The sequence below is a fragment of the Oncorhynchus mykiss genome, chromosome 12, assembly GCF_013265735.2.
Source record: "Oncorhynchus mykiss isolate Arlee chromosome 12, USDA_OmykA_1.1, whole genome shotgun sequence".
NCBI classification, from domain to species: domain Eukaryota; kingdom Metazoa; phylum Chordata; class Actinopteri; order Salmoniformes; family Salmonidae; genus Oncorhynchus; species Oncorhynchus mykiss.
This window is the reverse complement of record NC_048576.1, coordinates 21806100-21827856: the sequence shown is the minus strand read 5'-3', so window position 1 is coordinate 21827856 and position 21757 is coordinate 21806100. Positions and strand designations below refer to the sequence as shown.

Sequence of the window (21757 nt, the reverse complement as noted above, 5' to 3'; positions counted from 1 at the left end):
AACGCTGTGTACTTCACAGAACAGAGCAAACAGGCTTTAACCAGAATAGAAAGAGGAGTGGGAAGCCCCGGTGCACAACTGAGCAAGAGGACAAGTACATTAGTGTCTAGTTTGAGAAACAGACGCCTCAAGTCCTCAACTGGTAGCTTCAATAAATAGTACCTGCAAAATACCAGTCTCAATGTCAACAGTGAAGAGGCGACTCCAGGATGCTGGCCTTCTAGGCAGAGTTGCAAAGAAAAAGCCATATCTCAGACTAGCCGAAAAGATTAAGATGGTCAAAAGAACACAGACACTAGACTAGAGGAACTCTGCCTAGAAGGCCAGCATCCCGGAGTCACCTCTTTACTGTTGACATTGAGACTGGACAGTTTTTATTGCTTCTTAATCAGAATAACAGTTTTCAGCTGTGCTAACATAATTGCAAAAGGGTTTTCTAATGATCAATTAGCTTTTTAAGATGATAAACTCATATTAGCTAACACAACGTGCCATTGGAACACAGGAGGGATTGTTGCTGATATTGGGCCTCTGTACGCCTATGTAGATATTCCATAAAAAACCTGCCGTTTCCAGCTACAATAGTCATTTACAACATTAACAATGTCTACACTGTATTTCTGAGCCACTTTATGTTATTTTAATGGACAAAATAATGTGCTTTTCTTTCAAAAACAAGGACATTTCTAAGTGGTATAAACTTTTGAACGGTAGTGTACCTTGTAAAATATAAAGGACATTTAAAATAAACCTGTTACCAGTGTGAGAACCTGTAATAAGCAGGAAATCATTTTCCAATAAACAAGCACAGCACCTCAATAGGTCTAATTAAAGTCAAAATCAAAATCTTAGAGGCAGGGGGTTGGGTTCTGTGCAAATACCAAGCTTAAAAAGGACTGGGAAAGTGAATGTCAAGCTTTTTTACCCTTCAGTTTGGTCAGTGGAGTGTGTCATTGCCAGTTTTCTTTAATGACGAATGTCACATAACGGGACATTGATGCGAGGAGAGCATGGCATCTCACAGCTGAGCACAAATGCCCTCAAAAGGTAAGGTCAATCCTTTATTTTATTTATAAAAACAATTAACAAGTTAAAATGTACAGTATCTGAGTGAAACGTTAGCACTGTTCATTTTTCCAATGTATTTGTGTACTATATATATCCTTGCCAAGTGGTCTGCCTCTAAAAGGGCACCTGTCGAAGGAAGAGACAGGTATACGGTATGTGTATAGGCCTAAAATCCACCTGCTGTCCCACTCAGATGCAGATGTATGATGTAATAGGCTACTGATGCTTGATATGGTCTGACTAATAAATCTTACGTCTTTTGTTTTAGCATCACTGCCAAAATGTAGATTTCAATTCCTTAACAGCTTCCAGGGCTCCCCTTCTTCATCAGCAACACACATCTCACTGTAGGGATTTCCACATCTCATCTTAATCCCCTGATATTTGGTCACAATGGCTGAGGGATTTCCTGGACATATGCCAAGACTGATGAAGCATGTATAGCCTAGGCTTGTATAGGTAGGCCTATTTATCCTATGGTCTCAAGTGTTCTGCTACCACTACAGGCCTAACACACAACAGGCAGCTATCCTTCATGGTACAGTTTATTTTTCATTTAATTAGATGTACCTCAACCTCAGAAAAACAGAGACCCCTGCAAAAGAAGCAAACAATTACAATTTAAAAGCTATGAAATAAAATATCAGCTATTGCATTTTATAACACATTGAAAGTTATTTTTTCACACCACCATTGTGACTATCGATAGCAAATCAACTTGTGTAAATGCAGCAGGGGTTCTAATGCATGCATCTACATCAACCTGTAGGCAAACATCTGTAAGCTAAACCTGGGCCAAGATGAAAATTAGAATTCTGTTCTCTCATCATGCCTCTACTAAAACATGTACTGTAGGTCCTACAAGCTGAAAACACACTCACACCAAAGATGAGTATTTATTAAACTAGGCAAGTCATTGTAAATAAGAATGTATTCTTTACTGACGGCCTACACCGGCCTAACCCAGACGACGTTGGGCCAACTGTGCGCCGCCCTATGGGACTCCCAATCACGGCCGGTTGTGATACAGCCTGGAATCGAACCAGGGTGTCTGTAGTGACGCCTCAAGCACTGAGATGCAGTGCCTTAGACCACTGCGTCACTCGGGAGTCCAAAGATGGTGAGATCTGATTCCCAAACACCACCCCCCATACATGCACACCAAGTTTACGATGAACATTTTTTTTTTTTTTTTTACAAATCATAACATAATTTCCTTGGATAATCCACAAAAGGATTGTCTATGTTGAAAAAATATACAAAACCTACCGAATACCTACCGAAGAAAATGTAAAAAAATAACGATGAAATGCTACATACGTACATAAACACAGTGTACACACACACACACAGCTGTGATTCTCAAGGCGGATCTTCCCCCCAATTTCAGTGCTGCTGGTGATCGACTTCAGCCAAATAGATTACCATGCTTTGTAGATCCTGGCTGGTAAGGGCAAAGACCAAAGTAGTTCCAAAACCCTGATAGGGGTGTTTGTGCTTTCATAGGCCTGCCATCGTAGCCTTCTAACTCCTTTGGCCTTTCAACTCTACAGGTGAACAAGCACAACAGAAGAACTGAACAGGTCTTTACACCTTGAGTCCCAATGGGTTCAAATTATGTGGCTTTCCTAGTAGTTTTTTTGTTTACTACATTACGTTCCTTGTCTGTCTTTATCATGAAACATGAGAAAAGGGGGTTGGCCACCCAATGCCATATATGCTACTGTTAGAACATAACCAGGTAAACCTCCAATGTCATCTTTGCCAAGTTATAGTCAAACTAAAATACACTGAGCTGACAATGTACATTGACAAGAAAATATATTACAGTGAATCCAGTGGCAGCTTCCAAAAATGACACAATTGATGATTGTTACACTTCCCCACGTTATCAGTTATGCTTGCAAAATATATTCCGTTTTAAAATACTTCATGACATTGAAAGCAAATGCACAGAGCTACTTGGCAAACAGGTGATGTGCAAAATGTTGAAAAACAAAGTTTGGTTTTTATATACGCGTGCATACATACACTCACACATACGCAGTCAAGTAACAGATTGTTTTACCAATGAAATTAGTATTAATCGTTAATATGATTTAATGAAAAGAACACTATCGAAATAAGTTTACTTTTACACATTTCATTGGGTACAAAACAGCAAGTAACCATTGCTACAAGCTACACATGAAGCTCTAACCTTAATTCTCACTCACCAGTGACATTCTCTTTCATGTGGTGAACTCATTGACTAACATGAGGGACCCATCATCTATCTTCAGGTCCCAACAATTCCCAGCCTATTTCTTACCCAAGAAAAGGACACAATACTCAACCAATGGACATCTACTTCAACAAAAACTCATGAACAAAATGCAATATTGTTGCAAGATTCTTGTAAAAGTTGTAGCATTTACCTCATCATCAATACATAGCTGGAGCTAACAATAACCATACCTAAATATTTCTAGTTCTATTTACCATTGTGCTATCAATCTCGAAGATGTCTTAGCATATCAGATTGATTGGAGAGGGCAACAATCCAAGTTCAGAGGCAATGCTTGGGATAGGAAAACAATGTATTTCATTTGTGGAGGAGACTTTAGAGAGAGAGCAGAGTCATTATCAATAACTGACAATCCAAGTTCTGCCTCGGCCACCAGGACATAAGCAGTAGGGTGCAAATTAAGAAGTGCAAAGGACTTAAGCTGAAGTGGAACCATCTACCTCCCCCTTCATTATTACCTGGTGTAATGCCTGAGGGAGTGTTTATATTGGGAGAAATCTTGAGCATGAAGCTCAAACAAACCAAATAATTCAAAAGCTTTGTCCAATGAAAACTAAAAGCAGTAGCTCAGCCTGGTGTAGTGTGTGTCTTGTCTGTACAGAGTCAGTCTTCCAGATCCATTTGATTGCCTTACTCATCCATCTGTATTCACCTATACGAAAGCGGTCTGATCCACTGCATTTAAGTTCAACTGTAGAGGTTACGTTTCTGACAAACACCCACTTGGTTTCAGTTCACCTGATCAAGAAACACACCAGTCCGATTTTCCTCACACCTCAAGAAGTGGACTGGTCCTTCAGTCTACCCTGATACCGTCTCTACACTGTCTTTTTCCATCCCATCCCAGTCTCTTCTAACTAACAGACCCCATGTGATAGACCAGTCTGCCACTGCCCTCCTCTCTCAAAGTGTGGGTCCAGGCGGGAGCAGCTCCCCGCCCCCCTTAGTCCTATACCACGGTGCTGAGGGAGGAGCTGTTGCTGCAGTCTACAGGCATGGAGTCAGGGGTGTGGCTGTATGTGGGGGTGTCAGGCCCCACCAGGAGGGTGCTGCTGTCCATGGAGTCCTCCCGCTCCTGGGAGGACATTGGCACAGGGACAGGTGGCGCGTCTGTCATGGCATCTACCACATCCCTCATCTGACTAGGGATCATCTGAACGCCATGGCGTGCTGTGGAGAACAACGAGAACAGTGATGACAGGGTTCAGAAACAGTTAGATACTCAACCTAGTATGTGAATCTAGAAGAAAAAAAAAATCAACTGCTTTCACAGAAAGTGAGGAAAACACATTAACATTAACAGCACAGGGTGGTCCTACCGAGGTCCACATAGAGGACGCTGTCGGGGTTGGAGGCTTCGTAGGGAGGAGGGGGGTCATCTGGGTGCTGGATGTCAGGGTATTTATAGGCAGCGTAGGGAGGGGGAGGTTCCTGGAAATGAAATGCACCTCTCTCTCCATCATCAGAGAGGTGCAGGGGAGTGAGGCCAGTGCCAAAAGCGTCTGGGCCGTAGTCAAAGCCTGGGACTTGCCGCCCAAGGTTGAAATGGTGAACTGAGGAGAGAGAGAGAGAAAAGAGAAAGGCTGAGTGAGACCAATTAAAACCAACCAATCATTATTCAATGATGTTGATTAGGTTTTACTACTAAAATGCATACACATTTGAATACACTGAAATACCAGAGACAGGCTAGAGGCAAGTACAGAGTGATTAGGGAGCTGCTCCCGCCTGGACCCACACTTTGAGAGAGGAGGGCAGTGGCAGACTGGTCTATCACATGGGGTCTGTTAGTTAGAAGAGACTGGGATGGGATGGAAAAAGACAGTGTAGAGACGGTATCAGGGTAGACTCAGGAAGGACCAGTCCACTGTGTTTGTTTAAAGGCCAAACAGGGCTTTTCCAGAAGGGATTGGGAGTCCCATAGGGCGGAGCACCATTGGCCCAGCGTCGTCCAAGTTTGGCTGGTGTAGGCCGTCATTGTAAATAAGAATTTGTTCTTAACTGACTTGTTAAATAAAGGTTTTTAAAGGTTTTTAAAAAATGCAAACTTGGTGCCACCCGTTGTTTTTATGAGTGTGATTATATGATGCCTATGGTTACCTCCAAGGAGTGTTTGGATGCGCTGGCGTCTGCGCTGCCGGAGCCTGTGCACCATGAAGAGCAGCAGAGAGAGGATGAGGAAGGAGGAGATACAGCTGACGATCAGACGCATCCCACTGGCCATAGAGTCAAACAGGCTGCTGCCTTCTAAAAGACAGACAGGGTCCACATTTTTATACATTTCAAGTGTTTCTGAATTCTCTCTCCTGAAATTACAGTGCCAAATATTGTTGAACAACATGACAGGACAAGATATCAAAATTTCGAGCTCCACCTTGTGAAACATTCACAACACCCATAGTTTCTAGTTTTTGTTCAGGGAATTGTGTGAGTAGTTGGATAGTACCTCGGTCCAGGCAGGTGAACTTGCAGCACTCCTTGGGGTCCTTGCCGAAGTTCTTGCAGCCCTCTGGCCGATTGCACAGCGCAGCCACACACATCTCTGGCTCGCCGTTGTGACATGTGCAGCTCAGGCACGGGTCTTCCCCCTTAGGGGTGAAGTAGTACCCCTCAGTCACCACCTGGTCCTTTATGTCCACACATGTCTGCCCTGTTAAAGACAATCAAAGGTTTAAGACCAAAACCAACCAATACCAACCAATACAACCAAAACCAATACCTACACTAACACAACAGCACCCAAGGCTTTAGATACAGAATTACATGAATCTTATGACTCAAACAACCAGGTTTCAGCTGGAGTCTACACTTGTTACAATCAAGCTACTTTGACCTCCTGTGAAGCTGCATAGGTCATTTGGTTTTGATGAGAGCAGACATACTCCTCTTGCACAGGAAGGGGAACTTCTTGTAGCAGTTCTCGGCATGCCAGCTGTGAAGGCCGCGTTCGTTCATACTCTTGATCTGAAAGCGCTGCAGCTGGGCACAGAAGATGTTGTCCTGGGTCGGAGATGCCTCTCCAAAGTTAGTCAGGCCCTCTGGCGGCAAGAACACCTGCATCGACCCTGTAAGGGAACCGTGAGAGAAAGGAACCAGATGAATTGTAAGCCAAATACAGGTTTAATGCTTTAACTGATCATGGCTGTTTGAGCATGACAATGAGTTGCATTTGCTCCCTTTAGCTCATTTTCAGTGGGATTCAAGCACAATATACTTTAATTAAAATGAACAAAGTCCGCACCCACCTTTATATGACACTTCCCAATGGCCCTCCAGTGAATGGTTCTGATTGGTGATGACATACTGGTAACCCACCCAGAACCTGAAACAGAGAGAAAGTGGATTAAATAATAATAAATTAGTCTGTACAGTAACAAAATCTGCTTCAGCCTTCAGGCATTCATTTCAACATTATTACTTCATGCAACACATCCTTAGCAAACACTCACTTGCACTGGTCTCTGCGCTCACACACTTCCTCATCGAAATCCACCTCAATCTTGAGGATGAACTGCAGTTCCTCGTTGGTGACGAAGGTCGCCAACGAGCCATTGACTTTCTGACACGTGTCCACAGCCTGCCAGTAGTTCTCATTCCTTAGGTACACTTTGTAACAACTGGCTGTCTTCTCGTAGTGATGCCACCCACTAGGGCACTTCTCTGTGGAAGGGAAAGGTACTTTAGAGCTCCTACAATATGTCCAGTAACAAAGCTTTCCATAGGTTATTTTAGCAACAACAAATTCAAATATTTTTGGGGATGAAAAGTGAGTGAAGGGTTCATGGAGGGAGAGTTAAACGTGGGTCTTACTGTTAAAGAACACAGGCTGGGCCACACCGATGACATCTTCCACTTGGTCAAACCCATTACCAAACCCATTGGCAAAGTGAAACGTCTCCTCTTTCATGGCTGAAAGGGAGGACGGGAGAGAAGTAAGAGGCAGTATTTAAATAGAAGGAATGTACTGTGGTGACTGGCTGCAGTTCATAACAAACCTGAAGACAGCTTTGTTTGTTGACAAGGGACTTCTCATTAAGGGGAAGAAAACTGTTTATTTAGTCCATTCACAGGTCATCAATGGCAAAAACATCTAGTTCTTTCCCATGACAATAAATACACATAAAACCATTTCTAACTGCTTTTGCCACCATTTATCAAATAATGTAATATGCACACAGTCAAGATGAAACAAAATGGCCCGTGTTATAGAAGGTCACATGCTGTGTGTGAACCCAATACTTTCCATAATTCCTATTATGCAGCCAGAGATCAAGGGACCAGCGCCAATTCAGGAATTAAGTAATGGAAACAATAAGATTTCCTTCAACCGCTTACTACTGCAATATCAAACCATCTCCGCAAGAGAGAACAACAAACAAAGCTCACAATAAAAGGCGTTGAGAAAACGTTTACTCAGAATGAGTTTGGCGTTTCCCCTGACATTTAGAAAGTTGTTTTCTAAATCAAATCGATAGTTACATATTGCAATACTATTTTGGCAGATACTTTTACTCCAGTTTGTAATTGTTTTAAATAACAATAATTTAGTCCATGCAACTTATTACGTGACATGTTCAGACAATTTTTTTCTCCTGAACTTATTTAGGCTTGCCATAACAAAGGGTTTGAATATTTATTAACTTCCTTTTTAATTAATAAAAAAAACAATTCCACTGACATTATGGGGTATTGTATGTAGGCCATAGAATTTAACATTTAGTCAATTTTGTGGCAATCTGTAACTCAACAGAATGTGGAAAAAGTCAAGGGTTGTGAATATTTTCTGAAGGCACTGTATAGTAAGTAATAATTTTTGAAACATCAAATTGCAGTATCGAATCACAATAAATATAGAACCCTGAGAATCGCAATACTTATTGTATTGGCACCCAAGTATCATGATGGTATCATGAGGTCCCTTGCAATTCCCAGCCCTAATTGTTTGGAAAGGGGACCAGAGTTCAGCTTGGAGTCTGGGTAAAATGTTTCACTCACGGGGGCAGTCCAACTCATCGCTCTTGTCCTCACAAGCCGCCCAGCCGTCACACTGCCAGGACATGGGGATGCATTGCATCTTCCCACTGCGGCAGGCAAACTGTCCAGGGCTGCAGCGCAGTTCTGAAATACAGCACAGATTAAAGATAAAGACACCACACAGTGCCCCCTGTAGTTATGACATGGTCACTGCAACACCGTTTTTATTCTCTCCCATACCTGCTTACCAATTGTAAAGAACTGAAAGACAAGTCAATGAAAGATTTAGCATTTACAGCTTTTAGTATTATTACAGAGACATGTCACTGACAGACAAATAAGAAAAAAGGCTTTTACCATTTATCATGCACCTGATGCTTTCTAGAATAAAAACTTCCCAGGAAACAAATGAATAAAATAAAGCATCAAGGGGAAAACTGGAAGGGAATGCAGCAATACCTCAGGTATTTTGACTTAGTTCAATTCAGGTCTGGTGCTTAAAATAAAACAGATTAGCTACATTAAAACAACTCATATCATTATCACTGAAACAAACAGAGGTTATCATTGAGTGTTTTTGAGACCTGCGCATAGAAACAACTTAAACGGACTCACAAAAACATGAGAAACAATAGAAATGAGGGACATACATTAGGGCCTAACATAGTATCTAAAAAAAAGGCCTCCATAAAATAAATCAGTTAGCCTAAAGGGGCCAGAACAAAATCAGTTAGCCTAAAGGGGCCAGAACAAAATCAGTTAGCCTAAAGGGGCCATATATCAGAATAAAACAAGGCCTAACCTTATTTTACTTCACTGTCTACCCCTATACCCATTAGTAACACAGGGGCAGTATTAAGTGGGTCAGCGTCTCTGTGGCATGTGTGATTAACATGAGACAGCATAGGGGCTGCCTGTCAGGGCTTCTCCCGTGAGGAAGGAGTATTAGGCCCAGCTGTCTAAGAACACAGGGGGAAAAAAAGAAAAAAAACTATTCCCTCTATGGCACTGAACAGGTTGTCTAGACACTGGACTAACAGGATTCTTTGAAAGTAGCTTAGTACTGTTGAACGAAATGTTGCATAAAAACTGGTTAGAGAAAATACCTAAGTTAATGGAAAAACAAAGCACTGCTGTGAATGGGAATATTAAATAGGCACAAGCTGAGAATAGAACAAAGTAACCCAAAATCGCTGGAGACTGGCAGACCTACAGATACACTGCACTAACAGAGGAGACGCTGCTTACCTGACAATAATCTTGCCAGAGCTAGCCTTGGACCTGAAACAAAACAAAAAGCAATTTCTGATGAACTAACCCCTTAAATCTCAACACATTCCTAGTTGGGAATGTTCCACCACATAATATATTAAGCTATTTAGCAAAGCGACTTACAGTCATGCGTGCATACATTTTACATATTGGTGGTATTGGCGTTAAAAGCTCCATACTCTACCAACTGAGCTACAAAGGACCACAAATCAAAAAGTATTGGGCAGGTACACATATTTTGCAGATGTTATCACAGGTGTGGTGGAATGCTACATTCCATTCTATACATTACAGTAATACAAAACAATACACACTAATCCAAAAGAAAGAAACATCAGAACGAGCAATGTCAGAGTCCATATACACTACATGTACAAAAGTATGGACACCTCATCGAACATCTCATTCCAAAACCATGGGCATTAATATGGAGTTGGTCCCCCCTTTGCTGCTATAAACAGCCTCCACTCTTCTGGGAAGGATTTCCAATAGAAGAGTGGATATTGCACAGGGACTTGCTTCCATTCAGCCACAAGAGCATTAGTAAGGTCGGATACTGATGTTGGGCGATTAGGTCTGGCTCGCAGTTGGTTTTCCAATTCATCCCATAGGTGTTCGATGGGGTTGAGGTCAGGACTCTGTGCAGGCCAGTCAAGTTCTTCCACGTCGATCGACAAACCATTTCTGTATAGATCTCGCTTTGTGCACGGGGGCATTGTCATACTGAAACAGGAAAGGTCCTTCAAACTGTTAAAGTTGGAATCACAGAATCATCTAGCATGTCATTGTATGATGTAGCATTAAGAATTCCCTTCACTGGAACTAAGGCGCCTAGCCCAAACCATGAAAAAAAAACATTCATCCTCCACCAAACTTCACAGTTGGCACTATGCATTCGGGCAGATAACGTTCTCCTGCATCCGCCAAACCCAGATTCAGCCAGACGGGAAAGCGCGATTCATCACTCCAGAGAACGCGTTTCCACTGCAGTGTGTGAAAACCTTGTGAAGACTTACAGAAAAAACATTTGACCTCTGTTATATACCCTTTGTTGGCAATGACAAAGTATTGAGAAACTTTTGTTATTGACCAAATACTTATTTTCCACCATAATTTGCAAATAAATTCATTAAAAATCCTACAATGTGATTTTATGGATTTCTTTTCTCATTTTCTCTGTCATAGTTGAAGTGTACCTATGATGAAAATTATAGGCCTCTCATCTTTTTTTAAGTGGGAGAACTTGCACAATTGGTGGCTGACTAAATACTTTTTTGCCCCACTGTAGGTCCTGGATGGCAGGAAGTTTGGCCCAAGTGATGTACTGGGCCAGATGCACTACCCTTTATAGTGCAGATGTGTTGTTGCCTACTCTTACCACCTGGGGGCAGCCCAGGATCCAGTTGCAGAGGGAGGTGTTTAGTTAGGAGCTTTGTGGGCACTATGGTGTTGAACGCTGAGCTGTAGTCAATAAACAGCATTCTCATGTAGGTGTTCCTTTTGTGCAGGTGAGAAAGGGCAATGTTCAGTGCGATTGAGACTGCGTCATCTGTGGAGGCTGTATGCGAATTGGAGTGGATCTAGGGGAGGAAGCTGTTGATGAGAGCCATGACCAGCCTTTCAAAGCACTACATGGCTACCGACGTGAGTGCCACAGGGCGGTAATCATTTAGGCGGGTTACCTTCGCACTATGGTGGTCTGCTTGAATCATGTATGTATTACAGACTCGGTCAGGGAGAGGTTGAAAATGTCAGTGAAGACACTTGACAGTTGGTCCACGCATGCTTTGAGTACACATACTGGTAATCCATCTGGCCCAGCGGCTTTGTGCATGTTGACCTGTTTAAAAGGTTTTGTTCACATTGTGTGATAACACTCTCGGTAGCCAGTCATCCAGAACAGCTGGTGCTCTCATGCTTGCTTCAGTGTTGCTTGTCTCGTGGCGAGCATAAAAGGGCCTTTAGCTTGTCTGGTAGGCTTGCATCACTGGGCAGGGCAGCTTGCGTCTGGGTTTCCCTTTGTAGTCCGTAATAGTTTTCAAGCCCTGCCACATCTGACATGCGTCAAAGCCAATGCAGTAGGATTCAATTTTAATCCTGTATTGACACTTTGCTTTTTTGATGGTTCGTGAGGGCATAGATTGTAGAATAATGGGTTAGACATCAAAACCACATATGGAATCATGTACTAACCAAAATAAAAAGTGTTATATCAAAATGTTTTTTATATTTGAGATTCTTCAAAGCAACCACCCTTTGCCTTGACAGCTTTGCACTCTTGGCATGCTCTCAACCAGTTTCACCTGGAATGCTATTCAACAGGTCTTGAAGGAGTTCCCACATATTGTGAACACTTGTTGGCTGCTTTTCCTTCACTCTGCAGTCCAACTCATCCCAAACCTCTTGAGGTCGGGTGATTGTGGAGACCAGATCATCTGATGCACAACTCAATCACTCTCCTTCTTGGTCAAATAGCCCTTACACAACCAAGAGGTGTGTTGAGTCATTGTCCTGTTGAAAAACAAAATGACAGTGGGACTAAGCCCAAACTAGATGGGATGGTGTATCGCTGCAGAATGCTGTGGTAGCCATGCTGGTTAAGTGTGCCTTCGAATTCTAAATAAATTACAGACAGTGTCACAAGCAAAGCACCCCCACAACGCCTCCTCCAGGCTTCACGGTGGGAACTACACATGCAGAGATCATCTGTTCACCTACTCTGCGTCTCACAAAAGACACAGCGGCTGGAACCAAAAATCTCAAATTGGGACTCATCAGTCCAAAAGGACAGATTTCAAATGGTCTAATGTCAATTGCTTGTGTTTCTTGGCCCATGCAAGTCTCTTCTTCTTATTGGTGTCCTTTAGTAGTGTTTTTTTTTGCAGCAATTTGATCACGAAGGCCTGATTCACAGTCTCCTCTGAACAGTTGATGTTGAGCTGTGTCTGTTACTTGAACTCCGTGAAGCATTTATTTGGGCTGCAATTTCTGAGGCTAGTAACTAATGAACTCATCTTCTGCAGCAGAGGTAACTCTGGGTCTTCCTTTCCTGTGACAATCCTCATGAGAGCCAGTTTCATCATAGCGCTTGATAGTTTTTGCGACTGCACTTGAAGAAACTTTCAACGTTCTTGAATTTTTCCAGATTAAGACATGAAGGTCAGTCAAACTAATGGACTGTCATTTCTCTTTGCTTATTTGAGCTGTTTTTGCCATGATTTACCAAATAGGGCAATCTTCTGTATACCACCACTACCTTGTCACAACACAACTGATTGGATCAAATGCATTGAGGAAAGAAATTCCACAAATTAACAAGGCACACCTTTAAATTAAGATGGTGGACTACCTCATGAAGCTGGTTGAGTGAATGCCAAGAGTGTACAAAGCTGTCATCAAGGCAAAGGGTGGCTACTTTGAAGAATATAAAATATATTTTAACACTTGTTTTGGGTTACTACAGTCGTGGCCAAAAGTTGAGAAACACAAATATTCATTTTTAAAGTCTGCTGCCTCAGTTTGTATGATGGCAATTTGCATATACTCCAGAATGCTATGAAGAGTGATCACATGAGTTGCAATTAATTGCAAAGTCCCTCTTTGCCATGCAAATTAACTGAATCTCCCAAAAACATTTCCAATGCATTTCAGCCCTGCCACAAAAGGACCATCATGTCAGTGATCCTCTCGTTTACACAGGTGCGAGTGTTGACGAGGACAAGGTTGGAGATCACTCTGTCATGCTGATCGAGTTCGAATAACATACTGGAAGCTTCAAAAGGAGGGTGGTGCTTGGAATCATTGTTCTTCCTCTGTCATCCACAGTTACCTGCAAGGAAACACGTGCCGTCATCATTGCTTTGCACAAAAAGGGCTTCACAGGCACCTAAATCAACCATTTATCGGATCATCAAGAACTTCAAGGAGAGCGGTTCAATTGCTGTAAAGAAGGCTTCAGGGCGCCCAAGAAAGTCCAAAAAGCGCCAGGACCGTCTCCTAAAGTTGATTCAGCTGCGGGATCGGGGCACCATCAGTACAGAACTTGCTCAGGAATGGCAGCAGGCAGGTGTGAGTGCATCTGCACGCAGAGTGAGGCGAAGACTTTTGGAGGATGGCCTGGTGTCAAGAAGGGCAGCAAATAAGCCACTTCTCTCCAGGAAAAACATCAGGGATAGACTGATATTCTGCAAAGGGTACAGGGATTGGACTGCTGAGGACTGGGGTAAAATCATTTTCTCTTCCCCTTTCCGATTGTTTGGGGCATCCGGAAAAAAGCTTGTCCGGAGAAGACAAGGTGAGTGCTACCATCAGTCCTGTGTCATGCCAACAGTAAAGCATTCTGAGACCAGTCATTTGTGGGGGTTGCTTCTCAGCCAAGGAAGTGGGCTCACTCACAATTTTGCCTAAGAACACAGCCATGAATAAAGAATGGTACCAACACATCCTCCGAGAGCAACTTCTCCCAACCATCCAGGAACAGTTTGGTGACAAACAATGCCTTTTCCAGCATGATGGAGCACTTTGCCATAAGGCAAAAGTGATAACTAAGTGGCTCGGGGAAGAAAACATGGATATTTTGGGTCCATGGCCAGGAACCATGGCCATGGACTTAATCCCAGAGCTTAATCCCACTGAGAACTTGTGGTCAAAAAAAATAAAAAATAAAAAATAAAAAAAAATAAAAAAAATAAAAACTCTGGAATGAGTAGGTGTCCAAACTTTTGACTGGTACACTATACAAATGGTGTTTATAGACAGTATGGACAGTATATTATAAAAAGAGGTATGTACAGCAGTAGTTATAAAGGATGAGACAAAACATCAATAGCCACTACAATGTCGAAACATGATGGAATGAGTTCAGTACCATTGGCCTTGATTTTGCAGACCCACAACTAAGTGTATTGACATTAGCCAGCTTGCTAACGTTAGCATGCTAGTGACATTAGTCAGCATAGGCTGATACATGATAATTAGCTAGCAAGCTCTAGTCCAATGGAAACCGATGCAACTAAGATGGCTAACGGCTAGCTAGATGACCAATGGTGACAGGGAGGTCACTGAGATTCAAGGCTTAATTAGTGCCATTGTGCGGAAATCGCAAAGTACATACTGGTTGATGAGCTAGCTAATTTAGCTAGCACGATAACTGTGACAGTAACCAGTGTGCATGCACAAATGCATGACAACACATTGTATCCAAGTCAAGAAGGCATGCAGAACCAATTTGCAGAACAGACTGCCTCTGGGACTAGACTCCCCCAGCTAGCTAGTATAAGGGTACAAAAACATATTTTCAGTCAATGACAATACATGTTGCATCAAATATATCTCATTGACATTGCATGCTAGTGCATAACATCTCTAGTTGTGTTTCTTTGCATAGGAAAGGGGACTCACCCAACATCAATCTTGTGAAGGGGATACACATTTATGATAGCTAGTGAGAGGATGAAAAACAAGGTAACCACTAGATGTCCTCGTATACCCATATTTCAATCAAATGTACTTGACTTTTCATCAGTACTTTGTGAATGACAAGCCCATTCAAGCTATTTTGGGGTACCTATATTCATCAATTGTTTCTTATACTCAGCAGGTAGGGCCTACATACTTCAGATGATTTGTCTTCATGAATGGTTTCATGTGAGCTTGGTTGCGCCCCCATTTTAAAGTGTGTGTAAGAAGGCATTAGAGATCACGAAGTATGCTGTATTTCCATTTCTCATTTAGTTAGGCCCACCTCAACCCCAAAATCCAAATCAGTTTACAGAGAAAACACATGTACACATGTATTTATGCATCTTAGAGATCCATAAGTGTCCTCAAATGTCACAGGTATGTTAATATACAAATCATATGCAATAGTGAACTTCTACACAAGTGCAGCAAGCTAGTCGACTCTATCAAGTACTATGGGTATACGATGACACCTAGTGGTCGTATGGTTTATTTCTCCCTATCCTTAACTTCTCTCCCCCTCACTGTACACTATTTTTTTCGTGATCTGGGAGGCCCCTGAAAACTGTCTCCACTTTTTTCCTGTGCAAGAACTACAAGCCAAATGCCAGAGAAGTTGTGGACTAATATGCAATGTACTGAGAGATATTCTGTCATATGCATTTTTAAATGTGAAAGATATATAGCTAATGGAGATGACATCTAGCTAGCTACTTTGCATGTTGTAAACTGTTCGCTCATACGGTAGCTAAGTGAATGTGTACTGACTTATTAGCTACAGCTAATAAAATAGCATTTCATTGCATGAGAACTGCATCGGTAGGCGCCTGCGTTTTGCGTCCCATGGAATGGGACAGTCTGTCCTGGTTTAATTGTTGACAACACCAGAGAAGGTCTACTATCTTTGACAACACTGGTCGCTAGCTAGCATCAGCTTTGATAACTGGTATACCTTGCTAGCTAACTTATCTAGCTCATCAACGTGTTTTCTTTGCCATTTCTGCACGATGGCACTTACTAGAGCATTGACTCTTAAATTGACCTCATTATCAGCACAGGTCATCCAGCTAGCCACATAGCCAATGGAAACCGATGCAACCCTTCTGGCTAACTAGCTAACGTCGCTAGCATGCTAATGTTAGCTAGCTAAAAGGTGATCCAGTTCTGGGTCTGCAAAATCAAGCAAATGGAACTGAACTCATGACAAAATGTTGTTTTCACATTGTGGTGGCTATTGCGGTTTTAAAGTGTGAAAATGACTTAAGCCCCAAGTTCGCACGAGATACTGCTAGCATTAGGAGCCACTCCCTTTATAAAATGAAAATGAGTCACATCTCACTAGAAACAGTTGTCTTTGCTCAGCAATGAGCAATGGTACCAGCCCATGAGAAATTCTGGGACCACCCACCGTTACAATAATGTCACTGATTGCTTTTAAAAAGTCAATTAGCAAAAGCATCCAGTTTAAATGCAAGCATAGAATATAGCCTGGGTTGGGATGTAGGCTATTCACAACTAAGCAAGTCAGCCAATACCACCCTTCTCTCACCCAGCTCCTGAATGAAAACATTGAGGTTTTGGAAGTAAAGAATAGCTTCTTACACTACTTGCAATTTAAACAGGTGATGATTTATGTTTTTGAAAAGAAAATATGTTTCAAGGCAACAACAGGTAACCTAAGTAATTTTTAGACTACTTGGTGAGAAGTATAGCTTCTCTTTTCTCTCTACAAAAAGTATAGCTTAGCTCATCTCCACATATGGCAACAAAAAAGTACATTGGCCAAAAGCATGACCAGTGCAACTTTACGCTACAGGGCAAGTCTACATAAACAGAATTACGCTGAGATGCAGATTTTTCACTTTAAAAATGTATGAGGATTTCCATGTAAAAGGACCCATGAGAAATGAAAGATGAGTCTACTTTTTAATTAAGGCATATACAGTGCAATCGAAAATTCAGACCCCTTGACGTTTTCCACATTTTATTGTTACACAGCCTTTGTTCTAAAATTGATTAAAATCCTCAATCAACACACAAAACCCAATGACAAATAACTTGTTTTTTACATTTGCAAATGCATATTAAAAAAACTTAAATATGACATTTACATGAGTACTCAGTACTTTGGCAGCAATTACAGCATTGAGTCTTCTTGGGTATGCCACTACAAGCTTGGGGAGTTTCTCCCATTATTCTCTGCCGATCTTCTCAAACTCTGTCAGGTTGGATGGGGAGCGTCGCAGCAAAACTATTTTCAGGTCTCTCCAGAGATGTCTGATTGAGCTGGGCCACTCAAGGACATTCAGAGACCACTCCTGTGTTGCCTTGGCTGTGTGCTTTGGGTCGTTGTCCTGTTGAAAAGTGAACCGTCACCCCAGTCTCAGGCCCTGAATGCTCTGGAGCAGGTTTTCATCAAGGATCTCTCTGCACTTTGCTCCGTTTATCTCTCCCTCGATCCTGACTAGTCACCCAGTCCCTGCCGCTGAAAAACACCCCCCACAGCATGATGCGGTGAGGTTTCCATGAGGTTTCCTCCAAACATGACACTTGGCATTCAGGCCGAAGAGTTAAATCTTAGTTTCATCAGACCAGAGAATCTTGTTTCTCATGGTCTGAGAGTCCTTTAGGTGCCTTTTGGCAAACTCCAAGCGGGCTGTCATGTACCTTTTACTGAGGAGTGGCTTCCGTCTGGCCACTACCATAAAAGCCTGATTGGTGGAGTGCTGAGAGATGGTTGTTCTTCTATCTCCACAGAGGAACTATAGAGCTCTGTCAAGAGTGACCATTGGGTTCTTGGTTAGCTCTCTGACCAAGGCTCTTCTCCCATGATTGTTCAGTTGGGCCAGCTCTAGGAAGAGTCTTGGTGGTTCCAAACTTCTTCCATTTTAGAATGATGGAGGCCACTGTGCTCTTGGAGACCTTCAATCCTGCAGAATTGTTTTGGCACCCTTCCCAGATCTGTGCCTGACACAATCCTGTCTCAGAGCTCTACAGACAATTCCTTTGACCTCATGGCTTGGTTTTTGCTCTGGCATGAACTGTCAACTGTGGGACCTTATATAGACCAGTGTGTGCCTTTCCAAATCATGTCCAATCAATTGAATTCACCACAAGTGGACTCCAATCAAGTTGTAGGAACATCTCAAGGATGATGAATGGAAACAAGATAGACCTGAGCTCAATTTTGAGTCTCATAGCAAAAGGTCTGAATACTTATTAACATAAGGTATGTTTTTTAAAAAAAAAAAATTCGCAAAAAATGTCAAACCTATTTTTGCTTTGTCATTATGGGGTATTGGGTGTAGATTGAAGGGAAACATTTATTTGATCAATTTTAGAAAAAGGCTGTAACGTAACAAAATGAGGAAAAAGGAAACTTTCCAAATGCACTGTATCTTTAAGATATTTTATAAATCCTCTCCCTCCTAAGGTGAAGGCAGATCAATCAATTTGTGTCTTTAATGACATCACCTTTGTTTATGAAGTATTTTGAAGGGATTACAAATCTGTAGCAGCATTTCTGCAATGGGAAATCACAGTAGTCCCAAACCACAATTGGGGTCACAAGTTGACAGTACAGTAAAGATAAATACTGTACAGTAAATCCATGAATGTGTTATTCAATGCATTTCTATGGGCTATAGTAGTAAATGCCAAATTCAATATTTTAACCAAAAATATTGATATTTTATACTTAAAGGGGTTCTAAAATTCCAAATCAAATATCTAAATGGTATGACCATCCTAAAACAATTCCATATGTTGGCTGAGAAGAAACCCCCCCGCCGGCTTTTAGAGGTTAACCCCCACACAGGGCGGACCCATTGCCATCTGAACACGTGCTATACTGACAGAGGAGGCTAATCTCCAGTCAATGACCATAGATGCGCTCTGGGCCAACAATACTCAAAAAGTTACACCATTTGTGCCATTGCTTTTATTCAACGACACAAACTAGGCATCATGAGGATCATGAGAGCTCTCTACATTTCACAGGTGTGCAAAAGGCAATAATACCCCAAATCATTGCATGGGTTCAAGGAGACAACACAGCTTGGCGGAGCAGTAGGGTAGTGGTTAGAGCACTGGGCCAGTAACCGGAAGGTTGATGCAAACTAAAGGTCAATGCAAATTGAGTAGCAGCTAATAGAATGCTTCTTCGTATTTCAGTTAGATTTAAAATCCGATTAACTAACTAACGCCACAACATTAGATAGCTAGCTATATCTAACGTAAAACAACATTTGGCCCAGTCTTTTGTTGCTCCTGCGAATTAGCAAGCTAACGTTAGCTAGCTACCTAGCTCTGGTGAAACTTCGTGCATGTAGATGAATTGGTTGTTTAGCAACAACCGACACGCGCGTAATTATGTGGCAAAACAGACAGGGTTTGCTTAGATTGTTAACGAGTAAAATATAATTCGTCTCCAATGTTTATTGAAAAACAAAACAAAATTGCACAATGACCACTTGTCTCAAATACATTGCTATTTCACTGCTGCTATTTAATTACTTGTTACTTTTCTCTTCTTATCTGTATTTTTTTTTTGACTGCATTGTTGGTTAAGGGCTCGTAAGTAAGCATTTCACTGTAAGGTCTACCTACACCTGGTGTGTTCGGCGCATGTGACTAATGCAATTTGATAGTTAGTTGCTGGTTAGCTAGCTAGCTAATTTTAGCATTGACATGAAATCAGTCAAAACACCTCAAGACATGGTTTCAATAACATTATGAAACTAGCCACTTAAACTGCCATTTGGGGCAATTGTATCATTTTTGCAAGCAATCGGCCATTCGGAATCACAACACGCTGACGTGTGCCCAATGGAATCGCGCACAACGTTATCATGACGTTGTCAACTAACCCATCTGCTTTCTAGCTGAAATGCAGCTTGCTAACAACATGTTCTGTTTAAAGGCGAATTGGCTCCAAACGTCAAAAAACAGCCATCGAAACGTGAATCGACTCCATTGTGGTACGGTTCTAAAAACATAAATCCCTCTACTTTCATATCACATCGACATAATTTCAATCCCCCCCTCCCTAAATTCTCGCTTATATAAAGGATACGTTCCTTATGTTTACAAAACTGTACCGCAAGCAATGCGTGTTAATGTTTAGAGCAAGAGTCGGGGCTCTTAACAAAACACTCCCGGTCAGAAGATACTACCGTCAATAGGCGTATTAAACTAGTGGTATACAGAAATCAGTGGTGGTAGTCAAAGTCGTTTTCAACTGCAATGCAGTTGATTGTTTAGTTGCACAAATAGTATGACAGTTTGTAACAGTAAAACAAATGGCTTGTCGAGTAACCCCCCTCTAATGGTCATAAATTACACAAGCGTGGACAAAAACGATGACATGAACATGTATTCGGGTTGACATCCATACAAGCACGACACTCCGATGTTTACATCAACAGTGTGAAATACAAACATTTGCCTAAATGTAGGTTCATTTTGCTGGGGGGCAAGAGGAGATTGAGGATCTTTCCATTGTTTGTGTTGAATTCCATTGACCTCTTTACCGCATCTATGAATGGGGTAGGCGGACTGGAGCTCCGACATCACATAAGCTACCCAAGGAATGGCCCGCAATTACACCGATCAATATCGTGTGTAATTGTGGGCTATTCTTCGGATGCTGAAATCAGTAGTTTTGGATAAAAACGTAATTGTATGTAACGTCGGAGCGCCAGTCCGCCAACACTAGTTGCCGCTCAACTCCATCGCATCCTGGAGATTAGTTTAATCGGCTAAATTACTGGTGAACTAGCTAGTAACTAACGTTAGTAGTACTGGGTTCTATACATAACGTGTAGCACCCCAATTTCACGTAGCTAGTAATGTTAGCTAGCTAAAACTGCACAATACTAAAAACGTTCAGCAGGCTAGTTACAACGAGCCACACCGACGCTGGAACTGCAAAATGTAGCTAACTTACAGCTCAATATTTAACTATATCCCCATATAATACATTTTTTTTGCTAAAATAATTTACGTTAACGTTTGTTAGCTACGCAGTAAGTGGCTAGCCAGCAGCATAAATTAAGACCCGTGATAAGTTACAAACGCCATCTACACTAACTAAATTCCCGTGCAAATAGGCCTACCATAGCTCACCGGTATACTAAGATCCGACATTGTGACAAATTACAACCAATTGCATTTCACCGGTCTTACCTGCCCGTGGTGGGTCTGTTAATGTGAGGACGAAGAGAAGAGAGAGGAGAACGTAACTGCTGCTGTCAGCCTTTGGCAACATTTATCCTCCATTCATAGTAACTCCTCTACTCAGAAATAACATAAACTGACACCTGAACCAACGCGTTTGCTTTGACCCTAATAAACGCCAAAGACAGTACCTAGTCATTCAAATACATTTAGAGTGGTGGAAGCACTAAACATACAAATATATGCAATATTGTTAGCAAGCGCACTAACTAGCTACATCATTATTCGAAAGCCCTGTCTTTCGTTCGGCCTGCCCAATGTATTCCAGGACAGAAATAAAACAAGATGGCTCCATTCTCCAGTCACAACAATCCAAAACACTCCACACCGCCGATCAGATTGCGAGTGGTGGCGGAGTTAAGGTTATTGTATACATGTGTTGCAGTAGCTAACATAATTGTATCCGTAGTGAAACAGCATTCGTTTTTGATTAATTGGTTGGTTTTTAGTGATTGCAAA

At 41.9% G+C, this 21757-nt stretch overlaps 1 protein-coding gene across 4 annotated transcripts; it reads right to left on the bottom strand.

Annotated features, from left to right (window-relative positions):
- Positions 1–1595: 1595 nt before the first annotated feature.
- Positions 1596–21658, bottom strand: LOC110537193 (integral membrane protein DGCR2/IDD). Of its 4 annotated transcripts, XM_021623042.2 has the most exons (12): positions 21248–21658; positions 9578–9610; positions 8351–8473; positions 7351–7380; positions 7166–7264; positions 6805–7015; positions 6601–6677; positions 6238–6420; positions 5802–6005; positions 5456–5602; positions 4675–4908; positions 1596–4525 (listed from the first exon to the last, which is right to left on the bottom strand). In XM_021623042.2, exons 1-12 carry the CDS (start codon positions 21327–21329, stop codon positions 4305–4307), a joined length of 1644 nt encoding a protein of 547 aa, XP_021478717.2. In that variant the 5' UTR covers positions 21330–21658; the 3' UTR covers positions 1596–4304. The 4 variants fall into 4 exon arrangements, with proteins under 4 accessions (XP_021478717.2, XP_021478719.2, XP_021478718.2 ...); XM_021623044.2 differs by lacking the exon at positions 9578–9610 and having other exon boundaries at positions 21248–21657; XM_021623043.2 differs by lacking the exon at positions 7351–7380 and having other exon boundaries at positions 21248–21654.
- Positions 21659–21757: the final 99 nt, after the last annotated feature.